This window comes from Podarcis vaucheri (genome assembly GCF_965113315.1).
Source record: "Podarcis vaucheri genome assembly, chromosome: 12".
NCBI lineage: Eukaryota > Metazoa > Chordata > Lepidosauria > Squamata > Lacertidae > Podarcis > Podarcis vaucheri.
This window is the reverse complement of record NC_138750.1, coordinates 35,033,676-35,049,817: the sequence shown is the minus strand read 5'-3', so window position 1 is coordinate 35,049,817 and position 16,142 is coordinate 35,033,676. Positions and strand designations below refer to the sequence as shown.

General features: G+C 39.9%; 1 protein-coding gene across 6 annotated transcripts in view; it reads left to right on the top strand.

Annotated features, from left to right (window-relative positions):
• UMAD1 (UBAP1-MVB12-associated (UMA) domain containing 1) overlaps positions 1 to 12,013 on the top strand; it is a 36,795-nt gene extending 24,782 nt beyond the window's left edge. For 5 of the 6 annotated variants that reach the window (XM_082194046.1, XM_082194047.1, XM_082194048.1 and 2 more), the window contains exon 5: positions 9,554 to 12,013. In XM_082194046.1, the coding sequence (XP_082050172.1) occupies positions 9,554 to 9,799 (246 nt within the window). In that variant the 3' untranslated portion in view covers positions 9,800 to 12,013. The remainder of the gene's footprint in view (positions 1 to 9,553) is intronic. The other variant, XR_014212652.1, reaches the window with a different exon arrangement.
• The last annotated feature ends 4,129 nt before the right edge of the window (positions 12,014 to 16,142 follow it).

The window sequence follows — 16,142 nt, the reverse complement described above, 5'->3', positions numbered from 1 at the left end:
TGGAGACAGAAATGCTTGTGTGGTTATGAATAAACAAGAAGGGCATAGCTACTAGTGAGTCATATTTCATGTATTTGCATGTCAAGAAGTTCTTTGGAAAACATTGCGCAAGGATATACAGCAAACACTTCCAACTCCCCCCCCCCAATAATAAATATATGAAGGTTTGCTTCATATGAAGGAACCTATCTTACATAATCACAATTGTATTAAATATATTGTGTATCCCCAAGAAATGTTCTCTTTTTGTATATGCCTTCCTTGAACACAAGTGCTTCAAATTCCACCTTGGACTTCAACTCTGTTCTACTGCTTTTAGGCAGTGCTGACATTTATGAGCACTGAAACCTTGGTCACAGTAATTTTCCTGGGTTTAGGGGCATCCATGGTGATGGTATTGCTCATCTAAAAGGGGTGACAGTGGACAAGGTCTTCTGAATTGTAATTTCCAGTAATGGAGCAAAGTTGACTTTTTAGTAATGTGCTGCTGACAGCAGTTTGCTGAACCAGAACTAAGACTTCCTAGAGGAGAGTGGCAAGAAGGTTAAACAAGAAACTATACAATTCTACAATTAGCTCACTGTCAGAGTTGTATGGCTTATTAGAGATGATGGCCTTTGTCATTTGGATCCATTCTCCTTGCTTAACAAAAAAATAATTTTAATTAAATTATATTGCAAAAAAAGCTCAGGTTAAAAAAGGAAAACATTCCTGTCTGCAGAGGCAATATACATAGTTTATTTCCTTTTAACATTAGCCTCTTTTGAAATTAACCTTTGAAGACGATGGGAGAGGACTGAGAAATCCATCTGTTCTCCTAATGCTGATCTTTGCTCTTAAATCATGAGACTGTCAACTTTTTATGATCACTAATATGGTTATTGTAGGTTGACAAATGTACTGCATTAGGGTGGTTGTATGCCAAGGTGGTTTTTAGCACTGGGAGACTCAAGTTCCAAGCCCCAGTCAGTCATCAGGTTTGCTGGGTTGCCTTGGTCAGCTTGCTGGATTATAGTTTAACTTTGTTTCACATAATTGCTGTAAAGATTGTCAATGACTTTGTGCATGGAAAACTACCATAGGAATTTTCATTAACAATAATTTATGTTGATGATTTTCCAAACGCTACTTGACTGAATTGTTCAGCCTTGAATCTCTGGCTTATACTCTTGACTCCCCACCCCCTCCTGCTTCATTTACTGCTCACCTATGTGCAATCCTCATAGTCTTGCCATTTCCTCCTTTTGTTCTTTGCTATCATAGTCCTTGTCTAAATGTCTTTTGGTTGCTCCAATCTTATTTTCAAAATACAGAGTTCTGCCCTTAAGAATGAATACTGAGTTGCAGTGCCAGAGCCCACAGCTATCATTTCACCTATCCCCCTTTAATTCTCTCTTTGACTCATTAAGAAAATTAAGAGAATAATTGTTGCTTTGTTTTGTTTTGCAGCAACCAACAGCATAGTATGTAATACCTGTAACAATAAATAAAACCTCATCTGATTCTGACAGATGGCATGATCATGAATTAGGATTTATAAAGCTTATCAAACATCTGTGTTGGAGTGCCCTGGGGAATAGACTGGTACAAGAAACAAAGAAGGTAGTTGTAGAAATAACTGCTGTGGTTTGTATTTGTCTACTGTCACCTTGTAAAAGTAACTTATGCTTGCTTCTTTGACATTGCATTTTGCACTGATGGCCAGATGTGCTTTTCTTCAACAGATGCCAAATGTATTGGTGCTTCCTGTCAGTTATTTATAAGAAAGCATCCAAATATTGTTTTGTGAAGCTGATCACAAATTCACATATTTGCCCCCCAACCTTATTTTTCATTGTGATTCTTCACTATACTCTTCTCCTGCTTTATTGGGTGACTTATACTTCGAGTGGTCAAAATAAATATGTTACCCAGTACTATACCAGCAAAGAAATTAACAAGTGGTCAGTTTATTGTCTTGCTATTTGATCTTCAAAACAGACACTTGGCTTTAGTCTTGGAGTTTCAGGTTTACTGTTCAAAAGGAACCAGTGATCATTATAGGCAAGTGGGCAAATGCTGTCTTTTATTGACCCTTGTTTGTGCTTTAGAGTTCATATGAAAGACACAAGCTTCACATCTCCTCTGCTTGGGAGCTGGCTTTGGTCCAAAGCTATCTGGTGAAAACCTGAAAGTGTGGCTCAACTTGTAGTGTGTTCATCTCAAAGTAGACTTGCATACTCAGTTTGACACAAAGAGCCAAAGGTTTGAGGTCAGCTTGTTTCTGAAGAGGCAGTGGGTTGGAACTGGAAACACGCAGATATTTTTTTAACACTCTCCCACCAACAAAATGTGTGCTAAGGCAGAAAAAAAGTTATATAAATCATGCAACTTTAGCAAATTTGCCTGTGTGCAAATTTTGCATTATCTTCTACTTGTAGAAAGAGCTCAGCCCATTAGAAATCCTGCTGAACTCCCTCTGGGGTTTCAACAATTGCCCATGCACTTTGAAGGCTAACTTCACAGTTGTAAGTCCTGCAAATTTGCTTTTAAAATATTGAAAGCTGAGATTCTCAAGATGTTGGATTCTGTGATCAGTACCAGACTTTGGTGTGTCTGTGTTGTGGCACAGCACAGAAGAATTACATACATACATGTATATGTCCTGCATACTAAGCTCTTCAGAAAGATGCCCTTCAGGCTGGTCAAGGCAGACAGAGGAGAATGGAAAGCCTTCTGCATCTTTGAACTGGATGATTGGTTCATGAGGTCGAGCAGAGCTGAAAGGAATCTTGGCAACAGCTGTAGTACAGCAATGTTAAAAGATCCAGAGAGTACAGAAAAAGTTGCTATCATTTATAATCAATCCCTGATGCTTGCTCTTTTGCCCTTTCTCGTAATAATTAAGCTGATGCAAAGGAATTATTGAGCATGCACTCTTCCTCCAGCACTTTGTATTTCTATCATCACAATGTCTTTCCATTTTTGCAACACACCTTGCAAATATTTGGTAACAGGATGATAGCTTCAGCTTCACTTTGATTTTTCCAGTTCCTAAATAGAACTGAGCAGTGATAGTTTGGGAGCAGAAGTCATGCCAAAGCTGAATGAGCTGTTCTTTGCTACAATTCAGAGAAATTGCTACTGGAGAGGATCCTGTTTTTATAAAAATGCAGGAAGTCTCTACCTGAACTCTTTAAAAGAGATTAGAAGGGCAATTCAGAGTTGTACAATGGATGTAGATGAGTTCTTATATATGCTTTTGTCTTGAGATAACTTTGAGAGAGGTTTCATGTCCCCCCCGCAAGTATGTTGTTGTTGTTTAGCATCATGTTCCTATAAGCTTCATTTTGCAAACCCTGTTAAGACATTTGTGCAAAATCTGAAAATGAGGAACAGCCAAAAACCAGTACCTTTTCATAGTAGTTGCTTCTCACCTCAGCTGTTTAATGAGTTGTTCTGAAGAATACTCATGCATTTAGCCCCAAATTTCTCAGGCAATTTAGTATTCGCAGCCTTTGTGTCTGATTTGAGAAAATAAAGGAAAACTACTACAGACCAATGCAGAATTTCTCCCTCAGCCTGGCATTGATGTCCCACTATACTCTATGGGAACACCTTGTACATCCCCACAGGATGCTGACTGTACTTCATAATTCCCAAAAGAACAGCCATTCTCATGATTCATCTCAATTCAAATTAAATCTTCTCAAGGACATGCACATTTTATTTTTAACTGTTCCTTCTCCTCTTTCAAAAAGGAACAGCTATAAAAATTGCTCCTCCTTGTTAGTCAGTGAGGTGCAGGTGTGTGGTAGAATATATGGTAAAGTGGTCATCTTTATCCACCCAGAAGTAGGACAAGTCTATCAATGACTGCAAGTGGTTCAGGCTGTCAGTGGCTACCTCTGTGTTTGACAATAGGATGAGGCTATTGTAGGCTTCCAAGGACAATCTGGTTGGCTGCCGTGGAAACAAGATGCTGTACTTAACCCAAGTAGATCCATGCATGCTGCTAACCTTGTTCACATTAACCTCATACATTCACTGGATGTGTGGGGAGGGTGGGGAGCAAGGTCATTCTAGCAAGCTCTGAAATCTCTCTGTGATTTCAGCTGAAGACATGTGTGTGACTTGGTTTGTGCATAATACCATGATTGAGCAAGCGTGCCAGAGCGTGCTGATTTGGCTTCCTCTCCTGGTTTGCTTGGATAGAAAGAAACCATAAGCATTGGTTTGCATGTGATACTAAATCAGTGCTCTGGTTCATTTACTCTCATGAAACAAGGGAGGTACCAACATGCTTGCTCATTGTAAGCCATCATGCAGCTTATTGTGACATGTGAACCAGACCAGGGGATGTTAGATGAACAGGGATTTGTACTAAGGACTATTGAGGCTAGGGCCAGGATTGTGTGTGTTATGGCACAGTGCATTATTTCCCCCCATGATTGGCTGACATGATGAGACTTCCTGATTGGCTAGGGAGAGATACTCCTTCTGCCCTGGCTTTGTCAGCAAAGTTATATTTCCTAGCTGCTGATCAAGGTCTGCCTTCAGCTCTTGAAACTGATTGCAGGAATCATGAGTTTAGGGAACATTCACCGCAGTCGAGTTCAGAGTACAGTCACCCACCGCACCAGCCCTGATCCAGTGGGCTTCGTTGACTGGAAAGGATTTGAACCTGGGTTTTCCATCTAAACCAGGGGCCAGCAAACTTTTTCAGCAGGGGGCTGCTCCACTGTTCCTCAGACCTTGTTGGGGGTTGGACTATATTGGGGGGGGGGGGATGAACGAATTCCTATGCCCCACAAATAACCCAGAGATGCATTTTGAATAAAAGCACACATTCTCCTCATGTAATAACACGCTGATTCCCAGACCGTCCGTGGGCCGGATTTAGAAGGCGATTGGGCCGGATCCGGCCCCTGAGCCTTAGTTTGCCTACCCATGATCTAAACCCTCTGCTGTAGCTGCTTTGTTCTGCTGACTGCCCTCTCCAAATATACCTAATTTGTTAAAACTCAGAAATAATGGAGTCTCGGCCGATGTGTCCTGCGTTATTAACATTTGCCACTGAAGTTCTGTCTGCAAGCTCAAGCTTTCCATTGTAGGATATTGTACTATTACTCATCTCTTTGAATTGTGAACATCTCTTTGAATTGTGAACATACAGCATTTAGATAATGGGTGCTGAGAGAACATTGCTGAACAAGAAAAGCACCTGCTTTTCTAAATAAATGTTTACCGTCAGCTGTCATTGCAGCCTATCTATGGTCCCTGAATTTCTAATGTAAAATGTTAAAGACGCTCTTCAAAATTATTTGAATTGATAGTCCACTTTACTTGGAAATTGTGATGATGGTATACCTGACAGCATTTTGTGTAGGCAACTGTTGAAGAATATGTTTTGAATGCCCCACACTTCGCAATGGGACAAGCTGGGTAAAGGTGAATGTTATGCAGAATCAGCGTGTCTAAGGTAGAATGACAAATCCTCCAAACACACTGCTGTAAATTACTGTGTGTGCTGGAAAAGACAAGCATGGAAGCATAAGCCAATTTTTAACCTTCACTTTGCGCAGCGCTGTTTTGTTGTGATATGCGTGTTGAAACCAGCTTGCCAAGTTAACAGGATTGATAAGGTGCTGTCCCATGCTTCCATACTTAGTACTGTGAGAGTTGGCATAACATTTTGGGATTGACAGATACCGCCCTTGCTCTTGTCACCAATGTTGTTTGTCCGAAGCTAGGCATGGAAAAGCTTAGTTAATTGCTATGGTTGAGAAGTAAAGGTTAACCTAACTTGATAAGATCTTATATACAAAACAATACCTTTTTAGTCAGCCTAGTACTGATGTGTAGGTGCCACATTTTGTTTAAAAAGAAATCTGGTTTTAAACTATCCAGTTATAACACATTTTGTCCATGGTTTTTTTAAATGTGTGTAATTCGGTACCCCCGTGGCAAACTTAATTGGCCAGGATTTGGAAGCCTGCTCAAGTGCTTTGTTGTTCTTGTTTCTTCTTTAACCATTGGTAGAGTTCATTGTTTACCTGCAGTTTACCTAGATCTTTATGAAGTATTTGGAGGAGTAGGGTTTGCAGCAGGGGTTGTTTTTTTCAACTGGAACTCACCGGAACCGAGTTCCTGCACCTCCCAGGTGGGCGCCATTGCCATTATAAGAGAACAAGGGAGGTGTTCATGGTGAGTTCGGGAATGCTTTTTGCTTACCTGGATAGCAGAGGGAGGTGTGTGTGTGTGTGTAATGACATTAATTGCTCCACTCATTTTTGCCTTTGGCCCATCCCAGTGCCAGCATGAAGTCCCCTAAGGTTATCCACACAACTTTTTCAGACTTGTTAACTTCTTTGAGAGTTAAATACATGAAACAGTGTGCTAGGTAGTAGTCTCTAAATGATACATGCATCCAGTTGTGTCCCTTTATTCACAGAAGGCTCCCTGATCTGGCAGAGACTTCCCTGAGGGGAAAGAGGGGAAATGATTTTTGCTTGTTCCCCTCTTCCTTCTGTAGTCCCCTCTTGCTTCCACCACCCCACAGTCTGCTCCTGACAGCTGGGGTGGTGTAGGCTTCAGGAAAGAAGGAGAACTTGTGGAAATCACCCCCCTTTCTATTCACAGAAAAATCTGCTAGTTCAAAGAGCCTTCTATCTTTGGAGGAGCGTGATTGGATACAACCCATGGTTTTAAATCTCGTTGGGGCAGTTAACACAGCTTCTTTGCCCTACATAAGAACCCACACATGTTTACCATGCAATATGCATTAAAAATATTTTTTTAATGGAATTGTATACCTAAAATCCTTTATTTACACGGAACTTCCTACACAATATTTCTTTTAGAATATATTTGATTGAGCATTCATAACTGTTCAAATTTAAATAGAATAATGTATTCTGAAGACAGATAAACTAAAGGACCAAATAGAAGTAGCATTAACTTCACAAAGTCTCCATATCTCTTTTATTGTTTGTTTGTTTGTTTGTTTGTTTGTTTGTTTGTTTGTTTATCATTTGAAGCTGTTAAATTTTCAACTACAGAACTCCTTCTGAAATTTTTATTGCCCATCTCTTAAGAGCCATTTTCTGCTTTATGGTTTTATTTCATGGCATGGTTTCTGCAGGTTACTCTCATAGGGAAAACATAGCATAATATGGGAAAAAGATATATCTGGTGATGTACTTTTGATTGCACATGACAGCTCATGTTCTTATTAAGAGATGGGGAAAAGCAATATGCTTCTTCCTAGAATGTGCAAGGTTTGCACAGACTGAAGCGGAAACAGTTAATTAGAGCCATCTGATGTTTGAAAACCAAGGAAGCAAGTCAGTGGGTTTTGAGACCTTCCCCCCTCTCCTACTTTCCAATGAGCTTTGCTTCTTGATGGTTTTATAAAGCAAACTCTTGCAAGGAGGAAAAGAAGTTCACGCAACTGGGTTGTCGCTGTTGCCTTACCATTTCCTCGTATTGCAGCAATGCAGTTGAGAGAACGAAGAGGGATTTGTTACTAAAAAGGAGAGAAGCACTTTCCCTTCAATAGGATGATTTAAAAAGATGTCAGAAAAGGACCAAATTCGAAAGCAAAACAGAAGGAAATTGAGATACGGAAAAAATGAGTGCCTTACAATGCAGAATTGGTAGTGGAGGTGTATATACAATTCTAGGTCATGGCAATTTCAGGCTTCTGAATCTTATAGTTAATGCATTTTACATCATATTCAGGCTAGATTGCATATGTGTAGGCGAGAGTGTTTCTTTATGTCTCTCCATAGTGGATGGTCCTAGGATGGGCCTCATTCACTACAAAATACAACTAAGCACAGTAAAATGACATTAAAATGGTTATACATAAATTCATAAAACCCAGCACATTAATACATTTAAATACTGCTCCATAAGCATTATGAAACACAGTGTTTGCTACTGATTAAGGAGGAAAGATATGGTCCTGCTACCAAGGCGTCCCTTTTCACAGACATGGCCAGCCTTGCTTCTGATAGTGGTGGTCTACCAAACAAGGCCCCCCAGAAAACCTAATGGATTGAGAAGATGCACATAGAAGCAGATGTTTTCCCCTACTTAAGTTTAGCTTGCATTTTCTTCTGTTTGAAATGTAGGAGCACAGAGCCTTAACTTGGTAACGATAGAATTTTCTGGTAAGTTAATTTCCTGCTTTTATAAAAGTGTTGTGTTTCTCAAACACCATGGCTTTCAGAAATATTAGCTGTAGTTCTTGCATACATTGCCCACAAGACTGAAATGTTAATCCTTATTTAGCCAAATGAACTAGGTATGGAACCCAACACCAGAAGAGGAGAAGCAGGGTGCCTGTAAAAGCGAGATGGAATGAAACAATACATTGCAAATTGTCATAATTAGGGTGTTTAGCCATTTGAAAACAAGAGCTTAACCTCTCTTTTGTCTGCTAAAGATTCAGAACAGGATTTTTGTAAATCATTCATTACTGCTTGCAGCGCTGCTGTATAAAAGAATAACTTCTATTGTTTTCAGCATGGCATTTCTTCCAAATCCATTTCATTCCACTTGTAAGGAAGAGGAACGAATGGGACAGGACAACATATGAAGTTACCTTCCTTTCTCCAGCTTTTTTTTTCAAATGAGTGCAGTTAACTTTAAACATATTTTCCCTCACATGCTATATTAATATGGGTCATTATTTGAAGTCCTACATTTGTGCAACAATTAAACTGCAAGCAGGTGTTCCCTGGGGTGTAGTTTTAGCAAACAAAACAAGACTCTAGGGATTTTAATTCTGTTTTATGCCGTTAAACAAGGACATCATGCCTGACAGCATGTTTTCTCTTACAGGGGAAAGTAGGTGCTCTGATCCAGCATGCACAGTTGCTCTTATTGTTCAGGGAAAACTACCAACAACAGAGGCCTTGTGACCTTTCCTCCTTCAGGCCACTTTCCCCTGCTTATTAATCACAATAGCAATAAATGCACTGTCTGGGGAAAGCATCAGATTATCGAGCTGCAAAATGTTATTGTTTTTTGCTCTTGAAAAACGCAGTATTCCATGTGACCGGAGGACAGTCTTGCGTGTAGGCAACGTACACCAAAGAGAAACAAACACACACATTTATAGTCTAGTAAGCTGCTTGTGTGGAAAGGCCCCTGTAATCTGATTTAAGAGTTGCTGATACAGGATTGAGTCATGTAAATGAATACTGGAACCTCTAGAATAACGCTTGTCTCTTTAGATCACTATCTGGTTAAAGTAATGGCTTTGTGCAGCTGCGTTTTTAAAGAGAGATGCTCGTTTAACAGCAGTGCCGACGTAGACACTGTGTTACCATCCTCACACACAAATGTTCCCTGTCTTCCCAGAGCACAATATTCACAGGAGGCACTTCGTTTGTCACCTGCGATTACGGCTTTGGCTTCGCTTGGGGCCACATCATGGCATGAATTGACTGTTTCAATTTTATTCAAGCCAGTTCACAACGACGGCGCGCAAGAAGGCCACTGTGAACAAGTGCAGCGTTCATAATACCCATTTTCTCTCTTTTTCTCTCTTCTGTTTCCTTAGACAAATTCAGAGAATCAACCAAAGTTGCCTGAGGTGGGGACAGAGAAAAATCAGAACATGGAAAGCCAACCTTCTATGTTGGAACTTCTCAGTGATGTACCTTTCACGCTTGCACCACATGTCCTGGCAGCGCAAGACGCATGCAATGACTTCCCCAGACCGTTGCTCTCCTATGATGTCAATGACAACCTAACAAGGTTTTGGTACGATTTTACGCTTGAAAATTCTGTGCTGTGTGAATCGTAGTTGTTGAATCAAATGTACCTTGATCACTTGATGTAAAATACCGAGGCGTTGTGTGCTACGTAGCTCATTTACTTTGTGACACAATCTGAGTCATTGTCTGGTTAAGCGTTGACATTTTCCATCCTCTGTGATGTCCCTTACAAAGTTTGAAAGTACCTGTGTGAAACCTGGCAATTCCGTTATAATCTACAGCTTGAACTCCTCGAGCAGAGTTCCTTTTAATTCCAGATAAGCTATCCAGGTGTTGACATTAGTTCAGGGCTTGCCTTTTCAAAGGGAGACATTGCATATTACAAGAGCACTTTGATTTAATAAATGGGTAAGAAGTACATGATAGTGAATAAACTGGCTCATTTTGGGAGAACAGCCTTTAAGTTCTCTAACATTAGGCACAACTTTGTAGAAACATTGAACAGTGCCAGATTCTATTTTACCCCTTTTATGAAATACAGAATTGTCTGCATCCACAGCTCAGAATGGGCTGCTGGTGTAGTTTTTGGGGTTTTCATACTATATTTCCTTGGGACTCAGCAGTTTTTCATTTGCTGTTTGTTTTCATCAGCACATATGTTTCTGGTTTATATCTTGATCAGTTTTTCCATTGCAAACCTCTGTACCCACTAGAGAGTGAAATCAGGGTATGTGTTTATGCGCGCGCACACACACAAAAGTTTACCACTGATCCTATAATTTATATGGGTCAAATGTAAAATTGATGGGTTGCAGTATTGGAAAAGATCAAATAGTTACATGTTTAACTATATGAGGTATCCTCTGACCCACATATTCAATTCACAGGTCTTATTCCTACTAAAGTTTAGCTGAACTTCCCTGTGCTCACTATTGTAGTGTATATGAATAATTATTGTGCACAGGGTTCATTTATTTTCTTTTTACCAGGGATTGAGTGGAAGAGGATACATTTGTTCTGTGCCAAAAGCAAGTATTTCAAAAGGAATGTGCAACATGGTTATTTAAAAACATGATACACATTTTTAAAATTAATATTCCGTGACTGCCTTCCCCAACCTAGTACCACCCAGGTGGTTTTGACTACGATTCCTATCAGCCCTGACTTTCAGCCATGCTGTCTGGAGGTTATCAGGCTGGGGAAAGTTCCTCTGTGGGATGAATCTTCTAGATTACATTAGGTACACTTAACTCCCATCAAAATCACTGGGATGCTAGTTATGCCTTAGGTTCCATTGATGTTAGGGGAACTTATTCTGGATCCACTGCTTTGCTTTTGTATGACACTAACAAATGTTAAATGTTTCCTTAATGTGTTTTTTTCTTGAGAAAACTATGTTATAAAGTTTGACAGATCTAGGTGTGCTGTATATTTGTATGTGTGCAATAACAGCTAATTAAATGTGATATTCCTTTTGAAACTGGAAAATAGTGTCCTTGCATGTTCAGTTCTGTAGCCGTGTTTAATCAGATGTCACAGAAGAGACCAGACATTGTTTTTAATGAATTAGAGATTTATTTAATGGTAAATGAGAGATGACTTTCTATTAATTAACTTGAGTGATAGCTTAGAAAATCTAATTTGCACTAAATTCTGTATGATGTTGCATGCATATCAGCAGAAGAACTAGATTGTGATCATATTTGAGGATATGAATAATTATTTCTAGAGGAAGGAATAAACAGTTTAAATGAGGCTGTTAGAATTTATGTTTCTTGCAAATTTGATGGCAAGGGGGTCTCAATCCCTGATCATCTAGGTTGTATGTTGTACTGTTCGTTTTTGTTCTTTATTTGACATTAGCCATTATATTTTGACTAGTCCAAAGGCAATATTGCCACTACTGTTGTCCTGTTTTACTCTGTTAAAAACTACTTTGCAGTATAATCTAAAATATACTTAAAATTAGATGTAACATACAGTATAAAACATAAGCTAATATTTCAAAATGCTTTGCATTAAATAAAAGGCAGGCTGCAGGACATACTTTTATATTTGGCATTTCTTTTTTATTGTATGATTATTTTACGATTCCTGAAATAATTTACATCGAAGTAAGTTTCACAGTATATATTTTTATTGGGGCTCCAATAAAACACACAAAAGTGTTACAATGAAGGTATTTGTGTTAATATTTTGATTGTCTTTTTTATTGTGTTGCTTGTTGTAAGCTACACTGGAGTGTATTTCTTTGTTGGGGCAGGTGTTAATAAAATGATATAAATCTATACTATTAAACTGTCCCTGCAGCAGATCTTTATTGGGCTAATGAGTCCCAATTATTAACAATTGGGTACTGGAGTGTTGTGACATATTGGAGGTGTTCTGCAGCAGAGTGACAAGTGGGAGAGTCTTTGGGACAGTTGTTCTGCAACTGACAATTCCTCTGCAGTGTAAATTATTTCTGCATTTACATTTGTTTAGAGGAGCCTGTGAGATTGGTAAATCTCAGCTAAATGACAGTTTGGTGAGTACAGTCATACCTTGGTTGTCAAACACCTTGGTTCTCGTACGTTTTGGCTCCCAAACGATCTAAACCCGAAAGTGAGTGTTCTGGTTTTTGAACTTTTTTTGGAAGCCGAGTGTTCGATGCGGCTTCTGCTATTGTTTCACATTTAGGAAGTCGAACAGACTTCTGGAACGTATTCTGTTTGAAAACCAAGGTACGGCTGTCTCTTATTTTATTTTGGCAATAGGTGATGCCCTTGCTCTGACATAAACATTACAAATCACTTTATTTCCCTTGAAAAAGAATCTTCTTATAGATTTTTGGAAAGGATTTTAAAATATAATCTTAACACAAGAAATAAGCTATTTATAGCTCAAGATAAACCTATGAAATGGTCAATTATGATTTCCCAGACAAACCGCAATCTGCAGAAAGAATTGTTCCTAGCTTAGTGATAATGGTTTGTTGCACCAAAACAAACCATTGTGCCTGATTTGGGCACAACGCTAAACCAAGGATCTCAGATTGCGTTTTCTGCATGTTAACAGAGAGGAACAAAGCAGGCATGATAGACATATTAACTATGGTTTACCTTGATGTGCAAATAAGGATAGACTACAGAGTCTTTGATGGTCAGCCTGTTGGCAACATAGAAGCCAATGGAACCTTATAAGTGAAGGAGATGGAAATCGGTCTGAATGTTTACATGAGAAATGGAACATGGAGCATGCAGTTTCAAGCTACATCATTCTCTTGTGTGGCTTCTACTGATTTCAGTTGAGCTTTCTTAGGAGCTTTCTTAGTGTATTGTGTGTTTATGTGGTCTGCCTGTCACCTTTTGTAATTTAGTGACTACAGCAAAGGTAAAGGGACCATATAATTCAGATATACTCTATGAGTAACTGCAAAGAAAGCATCAAAGAAAGCTTTGAAGAACCATAATAAAGAGCAGGAAACATCCATGAAGGTAAAATGTGTATCTCAGAAAACATTCTTTGGCATTATCTCATGTCTGATCATTCTTTTATGTGTTTCTCTATCTGCATGCATCTGAGGGCTAAAACTAGATTTGTCCCTAGGGATTTGTCACTTTGAGTAGAAGGGTTTAGTGGAGAAAGTATGGGATGGCAAGGGAGAGAAATGTTCAATCACAAGTTGGCAAAAATGGAAATAATTATATTCGCCAGGCTATAAATGAGTCTTCAAAAGGCTCTAAGTCTTGGAAGAGCTGGTAAACTCCTTGACAGGCCTGCACTTGATTAAAAATTATGGGGATGCTCAACACGTCTTTGTTCTTAGGACCCAGTACTCAAGGTGGAGAATATATCGTGATCTTGACATGGAGTTTCGTTTCACCTGAGACCTGAAAATCCCTGTGTAAAACACATGTGTGTTCAAATTCTTTGTACTCTTCCATGCAGTGCCTTTATTGTGAATTAAAAGATGGTTCAACTCTTTCATCAAGTGTATCTGACTTTTTGGTTCAAGGTGGAACTTTTCAAAATAATCACTAAACTTCAGAAGTGGGTAGACACAATGCAGATTGTAGCAAGGTCATGTATTCCAAGGGCTTGGAAGCCCAACTTCCTGAGATCCTGGATCAAGAGATTCTGGGAACTGGGAGCTTCTGGCACTAAACTTCCACTGAACTATGGCTCTCCCCAAGGTCATGTGCAAAGCAGAGCCATCATTTGTTCTCTGGAATGATTTTATATGCATGCAGTTGTTTTGACCCATTTTCTGCTTAAATCTGAAACATTCTATAAAAGTAAAGTCTATAAAGTCTATAAAGAGGTTTTTTTAAGTGTATGTGATGACATAATAACCTTTTCTTTTGTGGAGGGGTATCTTTTGGGTTATCTCACCTCTGTTACTGTTTGTTTCCAACGCAATATGGTTGTAACCCAATACCCATCTCTTGTTACCAGTGAGGCTGGGTGGAATTACACTTCATCCTACAGAAACGGAGCCTACAGCAAACAAACTGGCTGCCCTGAGAGTAGAATGGGTTTGGCAACATGCATAAACACGCACAGGCATAAAAGATTAGTTATACCAATGTCACTGCCGCTCTGATGGCCTAATGTCATAGAACAAGGGTGGGGAAGCCTGGAAGCCAAACCCAGACTTCCAGGCTTCTTTGTCTGGTCCATGGGACCCTTCTCTTTGGCCTTGCTCTGTGTCCTCCTTGAGTGCTGTTGCCTGGCACCTGAACAGTGATAATACCTCTTTCTTACCTAGACTGAGAGCTGTGGGTGCATAGAAACCTCTGGCCTTTGCACAGCTAAAATGTATCTCACGTCTGTTGCTTCACCTGCCTCTGGCTACACCTCCTTTTGCTTGTGGTCACAGCCACTACTGGCCACTACTGGCCTCTGGATAGTTGTCCTTGAGGAAATGCAGCCCTCTGGCTGAAAAGGGTTTCCCATCCCTGTCACAGAGTGTTACTTGAGTGAGTTGGCCTCTCTAGGTTCCACCATTAATGCTCTTTTAATTCCACTCAGTTTTGCATTCTAGAGCAGTTGAGTGCAAATGTGGCTGCTATGGTGGTGGCGATTATTACCCACAACTGTAATTGAGCCATGCCAAGACACATTCCGATGCAGATACGCTATCCTAGGTTAGTGTGGTAAGAGTATATAGCAACAGAATTGTGTTTGAATAAGTGCTGCAGTGCTTCGTCTCCATTCTGTAAACAGTGTTAACTGGGTATCTTGGAACTGTAATGGAAACCACTTGAAGGTGCCCAGGAGAATAAGAGCAGTTTCTGTGTTGAGCCAATACTGACTGAAGTGTCTGGAAGCAGACTTGTAAAAGAGCTGTTATACGTTTCCAGATGACTACAGGAAACTCCCAGAAGAATGGGAAAATTCTAGTTTCTGACCAGTTCCTACATAGCAAACCATGAGTGAATCAGAAGTTGTCCCCACAAAAATACACACCATGGCTTGTTTCTCCAAAGCTTGGTTTGTTTTCTGGCTGCTCATGCCTTTGAAACTTGGTGAGCCTATGGGGTGAGGTTGTTTGGATTTAAAACTACCTCTAGTGGTCTTGCCATGTCCATTTGGTACTAAAAAGGCCCTGGCCACCAAACTGTCATAGTCATATGGTGACAACTCACTTCGTGCTGCTGGGCCAGGAGTTGTGCCACCTGTTTTAGCTGCTTATTTGCCAACAATGCTGCTCATAGGATTGTGCTGCTGTTCCATAAAACTAAAGAAATGATTAATGATTCTCTGACAACCAAGAATGCAAGCTGTTCAAAACATATTGCAGGCTTTTCGACCAAGCCATTGGGTCATCTCCTTGGGTAGATTTGGAGACTCTCCAGCTTCCCTGCTCTAGAGATAAAACAGTATTTGACAGCCCTGCATTCCAGGCTTATTATGACTTGAATGAATTAAGAACAATAGATTTCAGTTGTAACTCACTTCCAAGTATTTATGCTTAGATGTGCAGCCTCGGGCTGCAACATTCCCCCTACAAGTTAACTTTCTCATTATTACTAAAAACAAATAAAATTCCATAACACTTTGTTGTAGATGTATCTAGCAAATGAATGCTGTGACTTATTGGGATGGTTCAGCCATAACAAGAAACTAGTTCCCATTCTGAGAACAAGCCTTGGGATTCTGTGCTTCCTTCTCTTTTGTGCGTCAGAGAAGATTAAGCACTGCCACTTCAAAGAAGCCTTAGCTCCCTGTAATGTGCAAATAACTGTGGTTTGTTTAAACCAAAAATTGGGATTGTGACCCTTCACTTGTTGGACTACAACTCCCATAATTCTTGACCAATGTCCGGGGCTTGATAGGGAATCCCACATCGGGAGGGCATGGTGTTGTCAATAGGGTGTAGGGTGTTGGACCAGGACCTCAGAGACTAGGGTTCAAATCCCCACTCATCCATGAAGCTCACTTGGGCCC